The sequence below is a fragment of the Populus nigra genome, chromosome 7 (assembly GCF_951802175.1).
Source record: "Populus nigra chromosome 7, ddPopNigr1.1, whole genome shotgun sequence".
Taxonomy (NCBI): Eukaryota; Viridiplantae; Streptophyta; class Magnoliopsida; order Malpighiales; family Salicaceae; genus Populus; species Populus nigra.
Genome location: NC_084858.1, coordinates 7323633 through 7339767, shown reverse-complemented (window position 1 = coordinate 7339767; position 16135 = coordinate 7323633). Strand labels below are relative to the sequence as shown.

Below are 16135 nucleotides of genomic sequence, written 5' to 3'. Positions count from 1 at the left end.
AATTCCTATAATTCTATCTTCCAATGTCCTAGATGACCAAGCATATATAGGTATAGATATATTAGTATCTCCATGCTCTACATTATATGAGCTACTAAGTATAGGTCAGTTATTCATATACATCTCCATCATATTCGTTCCACTTTGAACGAACATTTCCATCATATTTCTAAAATCTACATCACATGTAATCAGTATCGAAAAATAATGATGTTTCCTAATAAGACACATCTAAGTGATATCTATTTCAATATCATTATAATTCAACTCAAGTCTTCCATATATAACTTTTTTGGTATCTTTAAATGACATGCATCTAGTACCATTCAAGAACACAGTACTTCCGTCAATGTAAGTGATACTATTATTCGTATCAAGAACAATAGTACCACCATAATGACACAATATAAAGAAGTTTGAAGACATATTCTGTAAAATAAAAATACTTATTTTATCAAAAACAAATTATCTCATAATTCAACACAAACACAAATTACCATTATGTAGACCATAATAATAGCAATAAAACAATAATTAATTTCAAAAGTTCAATTATGATAATTTTTACAACTAATCAATTGAACAATTTTTACAATTAAAAATAAATTATGACAATTGAATATTAAATAAAAAAAATGATCTCAATTGAACAAAATTTACAATTATGATAATTTTTACAAAACTTTAACGCAAACTCTAGTCTAATTGCATCAATTAAAATCAAATTTATAAAAATTCAAACAATATTAATAAATATGACAACTAACCCAATAATAAATTTAAACTCTAATTTCTCTAATTCAAGCATAATTGATTCCATAAATCCCATCAATTGAATTAAAAACACATAATTGCAACATTCAAAACCTAAAATTATCTAATTATCAAACACAAAACAAATACATAATTAAATCAAAACACAACACTTATCAATTCAATAATTAAACTCTTCAAACGAACAGACAATGCTAATGTAAGTGGCAGTTCCACTGGTTGTGGCGGCGGGGAGGCTGGACACGAAAGCTTGGGCCGGCGTTTTGCAACAAAACAAATTGTAGAAATAATTGTAGAAACAAGGGGAAAATTATTCTGGTGTTTTGGTAGAGGATTGGACGGTGTTTTGGGTGATTAGGGGTTGTTTTCTCTTGTTTTTTTTAGGGTTTTTTTCTTTTAAGAGCGACAGTCATAGATAAAAATATGGGTGTTTATAAATGCATCGTAAACGCAATTCAGAATCATGGTTTTGTTATGAAACCGCTATTCTGAATCGTGGTTGTTAAAAAAACGATATTGGGAATAACGATTACATTAAAACTGTGGTTCTGAATCATGGTTTTTATTTAAGTTGTTATTCTGAATAACAGTTCTTCAACAACCGTCATTCCCAACATTGGTTTTTTACAAACTATATTATTTTCCTAAAACTTTTCAAAACCATGTCTTTCCTTATTAACTTTCTTGAAACTGCGTTAATTTTCAAAAAGAATCCAACAATTAGGTTTTATTATTATTATAGACACACACACACATTCTATTTTGAGTTCATTTCTAACCCCACTACTTCTTTTTTCCCTTCTATGTATTTTTCTTCCTCTTTACTAAACTACAATCTGAACCCTGACAACCCTTTCAATTCACAAGGAAAAGACAAGGAAGGGTTCTTGCACTCTTGTCCTTTTCTCTTTCCCGCTAAGCTTAACAAAAAATTATTAACTGTTATTAGAGTAAACTAGTTTACATATCCTAGTTATTGTCTGGATCAATTTTTTTAAATATAAAAAAATATCAAAATCATAATATTTTTGTTAAGCTCGACCCAACCTTGGAAATCTTATGAGTTGATGTCTTACTTAGCTTGTGTTTAAAATTAAATCGTATAAAAGTTATCTCGATGTGGCTAGTTAATTTGGCCTTTCCAAAGACATCTCAACTGACTAGTAAAAAAAAATTGATAATTAAATTGAGAAAGAAATCATGAAATTGACATAAAAACACTCCTATCATAATTTCCTTCCCAGCTCGGGTTTAAATTTAACCGCATATAAGTTGTTTTAACATGACTCAGTCGACTTGCTTGGTCCGTAGGTAATTTAGCCAAACTAGTTAAAAAGAAATTGATGATGAAATTAAGGGAAACAAATGTTGAAATTGATAGAAAAAAAACCTTTCAACATGACTTCTTGTTTAATCCGAATTTAAAATTAAATTATATGAGAGTTACTACGTTATAATCCAATTAACCTGACCAATTCAAATGCAATTTGAACAATTGTTAAAAAAAAATATGAGAATGAAATTAAGAAGAAAAAAATTGAAATTAAAAAAAATGAGGGAAAAAAAAAAGAAGGGGTAAATTGAAAAAAAGATGTTTTACTCTTTATATAAATAGAAATTTTATAATAATTCTTAATTGCTATATAATATAGAAGTACATAAGAAGAAGGGCCATGCCTTGAAACGCAAATGGTTTGTCTCTACAAGGTAGGAACAATTGCAAAACTGGCGATTACATAACAAACGAGCCGTGGTCGTCATATAATTTATTTATTTATTTACATAAAATTTGATTAATTAATTAATGTCTGTGACAAATGAGTGATTAACCTTGCTGCATATCATCAGAAGAACCGAAGAAACAAGAAACATATTTGGTGTGAAAACTATTATTGGTACGAAAATAATGATAACAACAATATAGTGACACTTAACTTTTAACCCCAATTATTGACCCCCTAATATAAATATTAAGATTCTATTTTTATAAATATAAATATAGAGGCTACATGTTAAATGCTGATTCCTAATATTTAAAAATTAGTTTTTAAATATATCATAATTGGGCTTTTATTATTATTATATAATATATCATAATTAGTTTTTCTGAAAGAATAAGGACCAAGATGAATCTGTACACTTTTGGATGATTCATTTTATAATTTAATGAAAGAAAAAGTTCAGCGTATTATTTGGTTTTTTTGCCCTCTAGTTTTAATCCTTTTATTTCGAATTTATAGTGCATGTCAAGATTGAGGCAGCTCAATCGTGATTCATGCGAAGTGACATGGAAGAGGGAATGGAATCGAGAACTGGTCCGTGCCCACCATCCAGAAATAATACAACTGTAACATACAAGTCAAGTCAGCTCCAGCACAGGATAGACCAAAAGGATTCCACTTGGAAATGGGATAACTAGTCAAGACATGACCTTCATGTTCACATGGATTCACGTGAACACTTTGGGAAAAATGCTGTCTTTTCACAACATCCACCAGTGGGAACCCTTTCTGGAGGTTCTCCACACACCAAACATTCCTGATTCTGTGTGCAAAATACAGTGTTTAACAAGCGTGTGATTTATGGCCATCACAACTCTGTATGCACGCCAGCTAGCTGATAACCCTCTAAACTCAGCCTTGTGGAAAAATAGCCATTCAGAGAACGTGTCGAAGGGGTGTGGGATGTTTGTTGAATGCTTGGGTTGACAGGGAGTTGATCGAGCAAATGACATTTTGAATCTAAAAAATTTCCAACACCCTTCTTCCATGTAAAATTTCCTGCGGGAAACTTCCAAATACTTGCACCATGACAACAATGCTTCAATTGATGAACTCAGCAATTCATTTTGGCATTAAAAAACAACCCATTCGTTTAATTTTAATACCAGTCTAGTTCCATCACACAGAGACACAAGAGGATATGTCATGCCGGGCATATTATGAAACATCAAAAATTCTGGCTAGCATCTAACGCCCACCAGTTAGATATCACACAGGACAAAAGAGCATACCGCATGCTTGACAAACAAGACATGTTGCCAGAGATCAAACATGGTGTGCAAGTTTCCTTGACCTTATGATCCTAGTGAAACTGAAACCACATTGCGCGACAAACTTGTTTTTCCATGTGGCCAAATCTTACCATTCCACTCCTTGTAAAATTCTAAGAGATATTGGCATATAAGAAGCAAATCATGTATAGGAGGTAAACCAACTCATCCCACCACAGTACCACATATCTCCACGCCAAAGTAAAAAAGAATATAAAGAAAAGATAAAAAAATAGGTTGAAAGAAACCTCCTCAAACAGGAGAGGAAAAAAAAGGGGGAAATGCAAATTAGAAATCCTATAAGAAAAATTAGTAAAAAGAACTACTATTTTGCAAAACTATTTCCATTTCTTCAACAAAGAGCATACAGGCTGCCAGAGCGAAATGGAAAAGGGTAAATTCAACTCAAGCAAAATTTCCCACTTTTGATGGGCTCAAGTTATGTACATATAAGCAACTCACTGTTCTGTCTTGATAAATGAGATGACAGGAGCTTTGAGACTGTGAAGCCATTGAAGGAGTCAACCTCAAATAGTTCCTTTAGCTTGTCATCACAAATAATTCTCCTCTTATCAGCAGGATCCTTAAGAAAAAACAAGAAAACTCTCAGTATGATAAAGGTGCAGCTGCCTGAAATTGACAGAAGTCTAAACCAACAAAGACAAAATAAAGCTGATCATTTTACCAAATGCATCAGTATGATACAACAAGAGATTATCATAAACCTGGAAAAAAAAGGTCCAGAGCTTAATAATCACAACAAAAGTTAAACATAACCATACTTCAAAGGACATACTATGTTTGGTAGTACCGGAAGGGTCACAGACACAGCCATAACTGGAAGTGTATTCGGCCAAGCAGTTTAAATTCAACAGTGTTATTGCTATCTAACTCGCTCAGGGTTAACTTCAGATATCAACATTGAAATTCAGCCTCTTAAGCTGTGACTTCCATTCATAAATTAGTTTCAGCTATCCTTTCCTCTCTTTTCATTAACACATCATATGAAAGAAGACAAATACGAAAATGGATTGAAAGATCACTGTTCTCTCTTTTGAAAAACAGGTGCATCACATGTGTACATTCATGCCTTGCAATTCAGATTTAGAAAATTTCAAGTTACTGCCACTCTGGTTATTTTCAGGGTGCATGTTGTAATTTTGTAGCAAACTTGGTCTTTCCTTATCATGGTGGAGACCTACTCAGGGCTGGATTTCTATAAGAAAATTGACAAACCATGTAACTGGTGACACCCTCCACTCAATATACTTCAATAAAGATCATAGAATGAAGAGAAAATTCATGAAAACACAGGGCTAGATGTATAGTGAAAATAGATAAACCATGTAACTGATAACACCATCCACTCAAAAAGCTCTTGTATAGGATGAAGATATGATTCTGAAACACATGCATGCATGCATGCAGACACACAATTATATGTGTATTGAATATTGGCGCACAAAATATGAATGTTACCAAGCTTAAACTTAACGCAAGCTCTGTCAATATGAAAGTTACCAAGACGAACTCAATGCAAAGCTCTATCAATATGAATGTTACCAAGCCAAAAGCATCTCTCTTTGTTATTAACAGCCCTCACTTCAATTTATTCTCTGTAGTGTATCTGTATTTGCATTATTCCTATGTCTAGCCTCAAGCCTATTATCTGAACACGATATCATGCAAGCTTTACCAACAGGCTTGTCAGCGGATCAATTAATTGAAGTTGGCAAAACACAGTGTCCGTGAAAGATAGTTCATCAAACCAACTTGTCCACTGCATGAAGATTCAGTTGCTAATGGAATTTAGTCGCATTCATGGAATGTACATATGAACATCAGAATTATTGAACTGTCAGAACAAAATCTTGATCAGGAAGGTGATGGCATGCCTGGAGATCATTCTCTTTTATATATTCCCACATTCTATTTACAACATCAGATCGAGATAATGCATTTTCACCAGTGCCAAAAAAATTGACAAGGGCGTCTGAGATTTGAAGGGGAGCAAGGAGATAAGCACCTTTCTTCTGCCGTTTTTCTTTCTGTTTAGGTTCATCAGGATCTGAATAGTGAGAAATAACAGATCGTCACTATTAGAGTGCCAGAATTCATCCTCAGTTTTCTTATGCGAGAAGGTTGTGCAACTACTACGAAAATAAAAGCGTTATTAGTTACTAGTCTCACCTTCTTCTCTTCCTTGTTTAGCCCCCTTTTCCTTTGGTGAAGAGTTGCTTGGAGCTACAAGATCAGGATAAAACATTTTCTTTAAGCAATTTGAACATTCTCATGATTCCCAGATACTAGAGAATACTTGAGTTGTGATTTTGTGTCAACACAACAAACGAGATTTGCACAACATATTTTTGACAACTGCAATATGATAAAATTAAAAGTTTAATGAATAAAAATTAATGAGAAAAGGCCATAGTCAGTGCATAAAACACCTAAATTCATTAAGCTCTATGATACTCAACTCACTAGCCTTAATCCCAAACTAGTTGGGATCCTCTACATTTAAACTAGAGCCGACCAAAGTAAGAGAAAGAAGTAGATGACATTTACTAATACGATGAAGAGAAAGAAGTTCCTGGCTCATAAAAAGTATTCCAACGATACTTTAAATTTATTCCTTATTGTTGATCCATCAATTCTTTCTCGAACAACTTGAAACCTAATAAGTTATATTTGTGACCATTTACGTTCACGCATTAATCAAAGTTAACAAAAACTGCTATATAAAATAAAAAGAAGAAAAGCAGTTTGGAAGGAGAAAATGTACATTGATTAAGTCAAACCATGCAACATGTGTCAAAGGGGATATCCCTAAAATGTTCTAATCATTCATCTAAGAGATATGAGTTATTAAACCAATTCAAAAGCTTAAAATTAAACACTATGAAGGTTTCCAATCACCAATTGATAAAAGAGGTCCTCTTCAAAGATGGGAACAAAAATTACAAAATATCATGTAAAATGGCAAGGATTAATAAGAATTAAGGTCACTCTCCTCAAGAAATTCATCATCTGTAGTTTGTATGAACTTCACAATGAGAGAACTGACTTAAAATAAGAGTGTAATAGAACCATTAGAAGTTATGAAACCTAGGGTGAACCAGCTTACTCTAACTGAGATATATATTGTCAGTAGTTAGGATTACTTCTAAGACAATAAAGGCCACATTGCCTGGAAGTTAAGAAGAACTGCACTTGGTGAAAAACACAGGCATAACATGGGATATATGTTTGACACATCTATGCTACACATTCTATCATGTTTGTTTTGCCTCTCTCCCCAGCAATGTAGTTTCCTCTTCATCTTTAAGAAGTGGCAACCAGACATCCAATCCCTAAATGCATGTAACAACAATTTTATCCACAGGATACAGCCTAAAGGATATACCAGCCAAGTATCTTTTTTCACTTTAATAGAAAGTCAGTTAAAAGAAGCTGAATCATCAATCCTTATCCTTATGTTCATGAACTGAAAGGAAAGTGTGCAAACATTACATATAAAAGAAAAGGTTCACATGTCTTTTATCACTTTGATCAAGCAACTTTGAGATGTTCAAAAAATTAGATAATGCAGGTTTTTGTGAGATCCCCTGTTCTAAATTTGATGCATCAATTTGAAGCACACGTCTTTCAATACAGAGGCTAAAAACTAAATTTGATTTGAAATTAAAGTAACAAATTGCCCAAGAAAGTATTTTATTATAGTGAAGATAAAGAAGCCAAGTTTTCTGGACAATATTACCCTAAAGGCTTGCCTTAACATACAATAAATTTAAAAGAAAAGCTCATTAAGAGCGTACCATCTTCCTCACAGACAGCCCATATGTGTTTGGACAGGGCTTTATTCATTTGAAACATGTCAATAGAATCAACATCAAAAAGCGCACGCAGTGATTCATCACATATTATGTTTCGCTTATTCTTTGGATCTTGCAAATTCTTCTCCCGGATATAGGCCCAGAGCTTCTTCACAACCTACCAAAACAAAAGGGGACGGGAAGAAACAAGTATGGACTATGATTTAGTAAAAAAAATAAATCTTAAACAATCATTCTTCAGCTCAACTGATAACATATAGAGCAACCAGGCATCTGTTAAAATACCCCAGTTCTGGCCAATTCAGGAACACCAACAAGCTCTTGAAGTTGAGGAGAAAGACTGCACAGTTTAGTAAAGCCGCCTCCTCTTTTCTTAACATTTTCATCCACCTTAGCAGATTTACTGGATAAGATAAGATTATTTAGTCCATAAAACAACCATAAATATCATATTTAATGGAATAAGAATGTCATGCTAGTCCTCACATTTCCTAATATCAGTCTAGGACCACTAATCACAAACAACCTCATATCATCCACTCCAGTAAACCTCAAACATGTAGAATGGTTATGAAAATTAATAATTTTTAGAACCTGAACCAAAATTTCTTTAGTCCATAAAATGGCAGGAATTTGTCTAAGGGAGAGCTAACCACCTCATTATTTTCAGTGGTGATATTTTAAAGAAACGCTCAACCCCTAAAGTAACCATATCATAAGTTAAAGCGAGCATGGGTAATTCCCACGCTGTCAAGTAGGGGAATCATTAGGAAACTCAAAATAATGGCAAACAAGAATAGAAATTCACTCGTGGAAAAAAGAAAAAAGGAGTACAAGAAACCCACCGTCCTTTCTTGCTTCTTCCATTACTCTCTTTCTTTACCTCTTCCTCTTCCACCTCTTCCTCCTCTTCTTGTTCCTCCTCCTCTTCCCCTCCATTGTCTCCTTCATTCCCAAAATCATTACTGTCTTCACATTTTTCTTTCTGTTTTACACTTTCTGATGGTTCAATAATATCATTGGTTAATATAACAGCCAAACAATCATCTGATAACACATTAAGAAGAGATCTCTAAAGGTAAATAGTTAAGAGGATTATATTGTGCCGTAATGAAATAAAGCAGAAGTTCGAAGCCTGTTTGTAGGAGTTGAAGTTAAAAGTGCAGAAAATATAAACATCCTAATGTATCAAGATACCAGGGGAACGGATTAGTTTCCCTGGAATAACAAAGTATTACACCACAACCAATAAAAAGGGAGGAGGTCAGTAATATCAACCCAGGAGAGGAAATAAAAGAATCATAGTCAAAATATCTGATAAAAAAATTGTCAAACCAAACAGAGTTTAATGCAAGCACTTTCCCTGCCCACTGATTTGTAAGAAGTAAAATCTTAGTATAAGGTTAAGGTATACTCTCCCCCATCAGCTTTTTTTTTTTTTTTTTGGAAGATAAAAATTACATTGTTGGATTTATTTGCCAAAGCAAAATACGCCCAATTTCCTAAACTAACAGAAACACAAGTAATTCATGATTAGAACTGGATAAAAGCATGCATAAACATCCTAAACGACCTTACACATCAAAAGCAATAAGATACTACTATCAAGCAAAAACAACTAACCACCCATTGTCCCACCAAAGAATAAAACAAAAGAGGATAACTTATTAAAGAAAGTACCATCTTCTCCAGTTAATGGCCAAATATGCTTGGACAGGGCTTTGTTCATTTGAAACATGTCAATTGAATTTACACGGAAGACAGCATGCAATGCTTCATCACATTTTATTTTTTTCCTATTCTTTGGATCCTGCAAGTTGTTCTCACGGATATAGGCCCAAAGCTTCTTCACAACCTGGGATAGCAGAAGTAAAGAGAACCAAAGTGAGAACCTGATCCATGAACTACCACCTGAACCGATCTCCAGAAATGAATCATCTTCAACAAACCTCAGTTCTGGCCAATTCAGGCACTCCAACAACTGCTTGAAGTTGTGGAGATAAGCTACTTAATTTAGTAAAGCCACCTCTTTTCCTCACTTTTCCTGTCTTGTTTGACCTAAATGATAGATAACACAAGAGTGACTAGCATGGTTAATAAGAAACTGGTATCCGGGATAATTGGATATCTGACATGCATTAAATTAAAATGGAAGCAAACACACACCTATTATCTTTCTGTATAAGAAAATAAACAAACAGAAAATTAATAAAGCCTCTGAAATGAAACTCAAAGATTTAGTATTCAAAATAAACCCACTAAAACACCAAATAGATCCAGTGCAAAAACTAAAAAGAAAGAAATAATCAATGAAAATTATTAAGCATTAAGAGTAGAGAAAACACGTCCTTGACTAATTCGGCATCTAAAAATTACTTCTTTAGAACTCATAAAAGAGAGGATGACATTTCTAGACTGTATCACTAAAATCTACAAAAAGACTACCTCTCTCATACTTACTACCCCGTAATGAACTAACACACACCAAAACATCAGATACTAACTTCACTTCCAATGTAATCTCAAAGTAAGCCATAGACAAATAATCTAATTTTGCTTCCAATCCAATATCCTCCCCAATTTAATCATCAATAATCTCTAAGTAGCGTCACATTATTCATTGCCCACGATTAAACTTATGCATTCATTTTCTTATAAAACAAAACATAACATACACTCCAAAAAAAATGCATAGAAAAGCAATTAGCGTACACAGCTCATAAGACACAAAGTTCTTGACCTAATTAGAACTACATAATGGCACCACAAAAACTATATCCCAATTAAAAAAAAAAAAAAAGCCAAGCAATATGTCCATAAACGATAAACAATAAATCTCAATATCTAATTTCTATTTCCCATAAAAAAAAACACCTTATTTCTTTCCCAAAAAAATAATTTGCAAGCAATCTCTACATGCATGCATGATTAATTCATTACACACTATGTTGCTTATTTAACCATAAATATAAGTAAAGAAAAAAGTACCCTTTGCTTTCCTTTGTCTCAGTCTCTACCTCTTCCTCTTCCTCTTCTTCTTTAACGCCGTCGTTTTCATTTTCCTCGTCACCAACGGCGTCGTTTTCGGTATTTTCATTTTCTGACACATTCTCTGATTTACCTTCTCCTCCATTAAAGGTTTCGAGAAAAGTATCAATTTGCTCTCTAATAAACTTCTTTTTCTCCGATAAATCAACGCCGAGATCCTCCTCCAACTGCCGCCGTATACTGCCGGCAGTGGCCGTGTCCAAGTCCGACCTCCTGAGTATTTCACGGAGCCGAGTCACGAGGTCCGAGTCCGACACCATTTCTTCTTTATTCTCTTCCTGGAAACCCACTCACTCACTCGGCACCAATCTTCTTTCTTTTTTCTTTCTTTATTTGTTTTTTTTTTTTTTTGTTGTTGTTGTTGTTGTTTTGAGAGTGGAGTCTTCTCTCATGCAATGCAAGGCAGGTGTGTAAGGGTGTTTCTGGAATTATAAAAGGAGAAAGATATCCTTTTCTTTTCTTCTTTTTTTTTTTCATTTTTTTAGGGAAAAAAGAAATATATCATCTGACCTAGAAAGCTATTTATTATTTGATAAATCCGACTGACCGTGGGTCCACACAATTTTAAAATGGTAAATTTCACAATCATTTTTACTAATGGAAAGGGGTAAAAGTATTTTGCAAATTGGATAAACAAATGCTATTATAAAAAGAGAAAAATCTCGTATTGAGGCAGTGTGTCATAAGTGTTTTTAAAAAAATTTGAAAAAATTTTTATTTTTTTATTTTAAATTAATATATTTTTAATATTTTAATAACATTTTAATATACGGTCCACCCTATCCGAATAATCAATAAATAATTCAGGAAAAATAAAATCTATAAATTTTATAGATAAAAAAACATATTTAATACTGTAGTAATGATTATTTTTCAATGTATTTTTATTTAAAAATACATTAAAATAATATTTTTTATTTTTTTAAATTTATTTTTAACATCAAAATATAAAAATAATATAAAACACCTTAAATATTAATTTAAAACAAAAAAAATTAATTTTTTTAAAAAAACACTTTTAAAATACAAAAACTATACCACTCGAAAATTTACATTTTTGAGACCTCCTAGCAAAGGCTGCACGAGCAAGGCATGAATCTGTTTACATCATCTCCCCAGCTTTCCTTTCTTCAATCATCCTTTATTTAGCAATCTTCATGTCCAATAGTTTTGTGTTATACATACAAAAGCATGCCATATGTGTTAAACATGCAGAAGTGCCTTTTTTTCACGAAGAGCGCAGCGCATTCAGAACGAAATATAAAACTAGTATTTTTTATAAAAATAATTTTTTTTAAATCGCAACCATAATAGTTACTGCATTATCATTCACAGTCTGAAAACAGAGTCTGAAATGCGCAAAAAGAAGCAGAAATGCATGCTACAACAAATATCGCCAAAAACAGCATGAAGGTTATGCAGAAGAAAAAACAGCACAACAACAAAAGAAATAATGGCATCGCCATCACCAGTTCCTTTCCTTTCTTTTATTTTGCATTGTTGTTTCAAAAGATAAATAAAGACTGGGAAACCAAAAAATAAGAAGAGAAAACTTGATCCTTTATCCTCTCCTGAGTCCAATCCGAATGCCTTGTCCTCGCCCTAATCAGAGATTCCATCAATATTCGTGCATGGAAGGTTGTGAATTGCCGAGACTGAAGCGCCTTTTATCATGTGGCACCATGTAGAAAAGTTATGGGGGAAAATCAGAAGGTGTGTGTGTCAAGGCTTTTGTTTATGTGCGTCTGTGCAGTGAGTAGCAGGGAAGCGATAAAAGGCATATCTGTGACAACAAAGCCGTCATAAAAATCCATATACTTGAAGTTCATCGCAAGATTTTGACTCGGAGAGTTGCAGTGAATATGGCTTTGTCAAAAAGATAGGTCTCTGAATAGCACACCCGACTAAAGTTTGAAAAGCAGGAGCATTAACGCTTGAAGTTACAGCAAAGTTTAGAGAGATGACTTCACAAGTGGAGAAACAGGTTTTCAGATTTAAACTCTTGACATAAACCACAACAACGTTGAAATTAAACATGATACTCTTGAACACACCAAACATAAATGAGGTTATAAAATGAGATACACTCAAAACCAGTTTAATCAAATTGCTAATTTCAATACATATAAACATCTATATGTACAGCTCTGAGGTTGTTGACAGCGATGCACCATAAGTGGATTAGCATGTGGGTTTCACATCCAATCATTTTCAACCTTTGGCAGTCCCAGAGCAAATCCCAGAAAACAAGAGTTGAACCATACAAAGCCTAGTATGCCCGCAAAAGTTCCTATTAGCTGTCCATGTCACCATCCTCAGACGCCTCTTCATCGAAATCAAACCCGCTATCAAACTTCATATTTTGAAATTCTGCCAAATTATTCTCTAAGTTATGATCACGTTGGAAAATCTTTCAAGTCATCTAAGATATAAGGTTCTACCAGTTTCCAAAACCATGTAGAAACACTTCCAAAAAAACCTATCCAAAACACTTTCCCCTTTATTCTTCACCCTGCGATCCAGAGATTTTGATTTCAAAGTTTTGATAACCCTTCTAACACCCCTAACACTTCTTATTAGCTTCACCATAATATCCCTTGATGATGTTCTATGACCCCATACATGTACTGGCATGCAAGAAGCTGAGGTGACAGCCACCTGTGATTAGCTTTGGGAGTTGAGGCTAGCCTCTTGGCCAGAAATAGTCTACATCGAATTCAAAATAAGAGTGTGATATAGTATAAAATCTGCAAGGGATGTCATCAGTATTACTATCATCACCAGGCTTACAAGATGGATGCAGCCACTCATTGTGCTGGTCATGTAAATGTCTCCTAAAAATAAAATTTGTGATAGAATTCTAATTCAACTCAAACTGAATCACGTGCTTCTTCCCATCCGATTCAATTTGCAAACCACTGAAAGAGTAAACCCACTAAAATCTCTCTTTGCTCTTTTTCAAGCTTGAGGATAGAAGGCTTTCTTACAGCTTTCCTGCTCAAAATCAGAACAGATTCAATATCATATTTCTTTTGGCACATTAGATCATATATTATTTCTGCCTTTACATGGTATCCAAATGAGAGGCATCCACTTAAAATAGTATTGCATGGTCTGGCATTAACACTGATTGTCTTGTTATTACACACATGGTTAAATATCTCCTCAACCTTGTCAAGATTACCAGCTTTCACCAAAGAATCCACGTATATGACGTGGACACTCCGGCTGGATCAACATTTCTCAAGGCACGAAGAGAAGGCCGACTCTAATTTATCATGTAAATTTAAATTAGGGTACATATACATTATAGCAATAAAAGATGGAGTAAGCGACTTCATACCACCCTGAACCAACTCTTGTATAAGCAACTCTGTAAGCTCCACTTTTTCAGCCTCGTACAAGACTTCTATATTTTTATGATATAGTGCAACATTGTAAGAATTTAAAACCTCTTGCATCTTCCTGAATGTCTCCAATGATTTTATAGATTCTCCTGCCTTTGAAAAGACTTTCATTCTACATACAAAAACTTGTGATGGGTGATCTTCATCAAGACGGATGAGTTTGAGCCAAGTCCTTTCTGCTTTCTCTAGATTTACTCCTTTGCATAAACTCTCAACATGGAAATAATTAAGCACTTCGTATCTCTTCTCTACTCCTGCTTGCTTCATCTCTTGCCTTAATGATGCAAGTCTTTCTTTATCTATTGTGTCTTGATAGCTATGTAGCCAAATGAGACCGTCATAAATATACTTATGTACCTCAAGTCCACATGTCACCAAATTATGATAAATAAACTCAACACGTTTAAGATAATATTTTGCAATCACCCCCGGTTTGCTCACAAGAGCTCTAAACAAAGAATTGTACAAACCCAGTCGTGGCTGGTAACCTTCCCGACTGAATCATAAATGTTGCACAATTCCTCCAGGCTACTTTGAACAGTCATAATCAGATATGCAACTAAAAGAATGTGAAAAATAGATTCAGTAGGAACACGTCCTGACTGATAATATCATAAAAAATCTCCCTGCATTTCACAAACTTTTAGTCATTGCCCATGTAATCTGCTAACTTAGTGGACAATGCAAAATCAAACTGATACCAATACTACTGCACCATCTATTCATACACCTAACAATAAAAAAGAAATCCCAGTGATGACACTCCATCTTTCTCTATTTCAATCTAGGGGTTTAGATAAAACTCCAGCTTGATCCTAAAAGCATCTAGCTTCACGACAACCTAATTCACAAGTCAAGATCTCTACCATCATTTTCCCATATGATACCAAACTTTAGTAATAACCCCTTTAAATTAATATCACAACCCATAAATTTTTAGTATCTGAACATTTAATCATAGTATAAAATAAAACACTAAGCACTAAAATATTAGCACTGCAAAACAAAAATTTTAAAACCCAAGTTTGATAATAAAATAGTACCCTAAACCAAGTCTCATTTCGCTAATTCGAGTACAATAAACGATAATATAAGTGGCATCTTCCTACCTCATCCACTTTCTCTGCCCATTTAGTATCCTCGCAATAGTAGCTGGCTTATGCGTTGGCAACTCCTTACATAACCACGCCAACTTAGCTCCCTCCACTGCTCTGGCAACTCCGATAGCTCCTTCACCTTTAGTGCTGGAGCATCCAAGTGCTTCTTGTCCCCTCCAGCACCAGAAAATCCTAGCCCATCATCGTGGAGTTCAAAAATTTCCTTCTCAGTTTCATTAAAATCCACATTCCTTGGGATTTCGAATCGTTTGCCAACTATTTAATGGAAGTACAGAAACACTTTAGCATTGGAATTGGGTGAAATTCTTTATGGGTGTTATTAGTGGAGGGAAAGTAGATGCGGTGTTATTGGTGGGAGGGAAAGAATACGGGAACGTATAAAGGAGAGAGAGAAAGAGAGGAGGTGTACGTATACACAATAAAAAAAACTTGGAAAATCGATTAAATTAAAAAAAAATTATAAAACTAAATTATAAAAAAATAATTAAACCAATTAATAAATTTTAAATAAAAAAATTGATTTAATTCAATTTTAATTTTCAATAATTAAAACTAAAATAACCAAATCAATCTGGAAATTATTAATTATTATAAATAAAAAGAATTGCATTATAACCCTAGCAATTAGCGACAAGCCGCCCCCCTCCACAATCACAGTCTCAATCTCTAAATCTAAATTGATATCTTCATCTTTCAATCTCTCTTCTCTAAATCAAAGTTGCTCCTCCAAGCTTTTTGTCTCTTAGTTCTTTTTATCTCTCAGTCTCTCAATTTTAGGTTTACTGGTCTTCTCTCTTTATTTTTTTATAGGGTGGCCTGAGAAACATTGGGTTATGTGTCCAATGTAATGTACATCATCATAAAAACTTGAATCGTTGAGCGACCATGGTTTTTTTTCCA

At 33.8% G+C, this 16135-nt stretch overlaps 2 protein-coding genes and 1 pseudogene across 3 annotated transcripts; all 3 read right to left on the bottom strand.

The window, feature by feature from the left end:
- Window positions 1-4154: 4154 nt before the first annotated feature.
- On the bottom strand, window positions 4155-11120 carry LOC133699996 (protein TRI1). Of its 2 annotated transcripts, XM_062123546.1 has the most exons (9): window positions 10651-11119; window positions 9612-9720; window positions 9343-9517; window positions 8508-8661; window positions 7948-8065; window positions 7645-7819; window positions 6017-6070; window positions 5853-5894; window positions 4155-4409 (listed from the first exon to the last, which is right to left on the bottom strand). In XM_062123546.1, exons 1-9 carry the CDS (start codon window positions 10968-10970, stop codon window positions 4399-4401), a joined length of 1158 nt encoding a protein of 385 aa, XP_061979530.1. In that variant the 5' UTR covers window positions 10971-11119; the 3' UTR covers window positions 4155-4398. The 2 variants fall into 2 exon arrangements, with proteins under 2 accessions (XP_061979530.1, XP_061979531.1); XM_062123547.1 differs by lacking the exons at window positions 4155-4409; window positions 5853-5894 and having other exon boundaries at window positions 6024-6202; window positions 10651-11120.
- Window positions 11121-13086: 1966 nt separating this feature from the next.
- LOC133699448 (pentatricopeptide repeat-containing protein At2g15820, chloroplastic-like) lies at window positions 13087-13751 on the bottom strand (annotated as a pseudogene).
- Window positions 13752-13779: 28 nt separating this feature from the next.
- LOC133698939 (pentatricopeptide repeat-containing protein OTP51, chloroplastic-like) lies at window positions 13780-15411 on the bottom strand. Its single transcript, XM_062122052.1, has 2 exons — window positions 15227-15411; window positions 13780-14433 (listed from the first exon to the last, which is right to left on the bottom strand). The coding sequence occupies exons 1-2, from the start codon at window positions 15229-15231 to the stop codon at window positions 13944-13946; spliced, it is 495 nt and encodes a 164-aa protein (XP_061978036.1). The 5' UTR covers window positions 15232-15411; the 3' UTR covers window positions 13780-13943.
- Window positions 15412-16135: the final 724 nt, after the last annotated feature.

Bases quoted from the DNA above. Each gene is read 5' to 3' on its own strand.
- LOC133699996 (XM_062123546.1), bottom strand. From the start codon at position 10,970: ATGGTGTCGGACTCGGACCTCGTGACTCGGCTCCGTGAAATACTCAGG. The intron at 9,518-9,611 runs GTTTGTTGAAGA...CTGCTATCCCAG, and splicing joins CTGAATTGGCCAGAACTGAG to GTTGTGAAGAAGCTTTGGGC. The intron at 8,066-8,507 runs GTGGGTTTCTTG...TATCTTATCCAG, and splicing joins GGAAGAAGCAAGAAAGGACG to TAAATCTGCTAAGGTGGATG.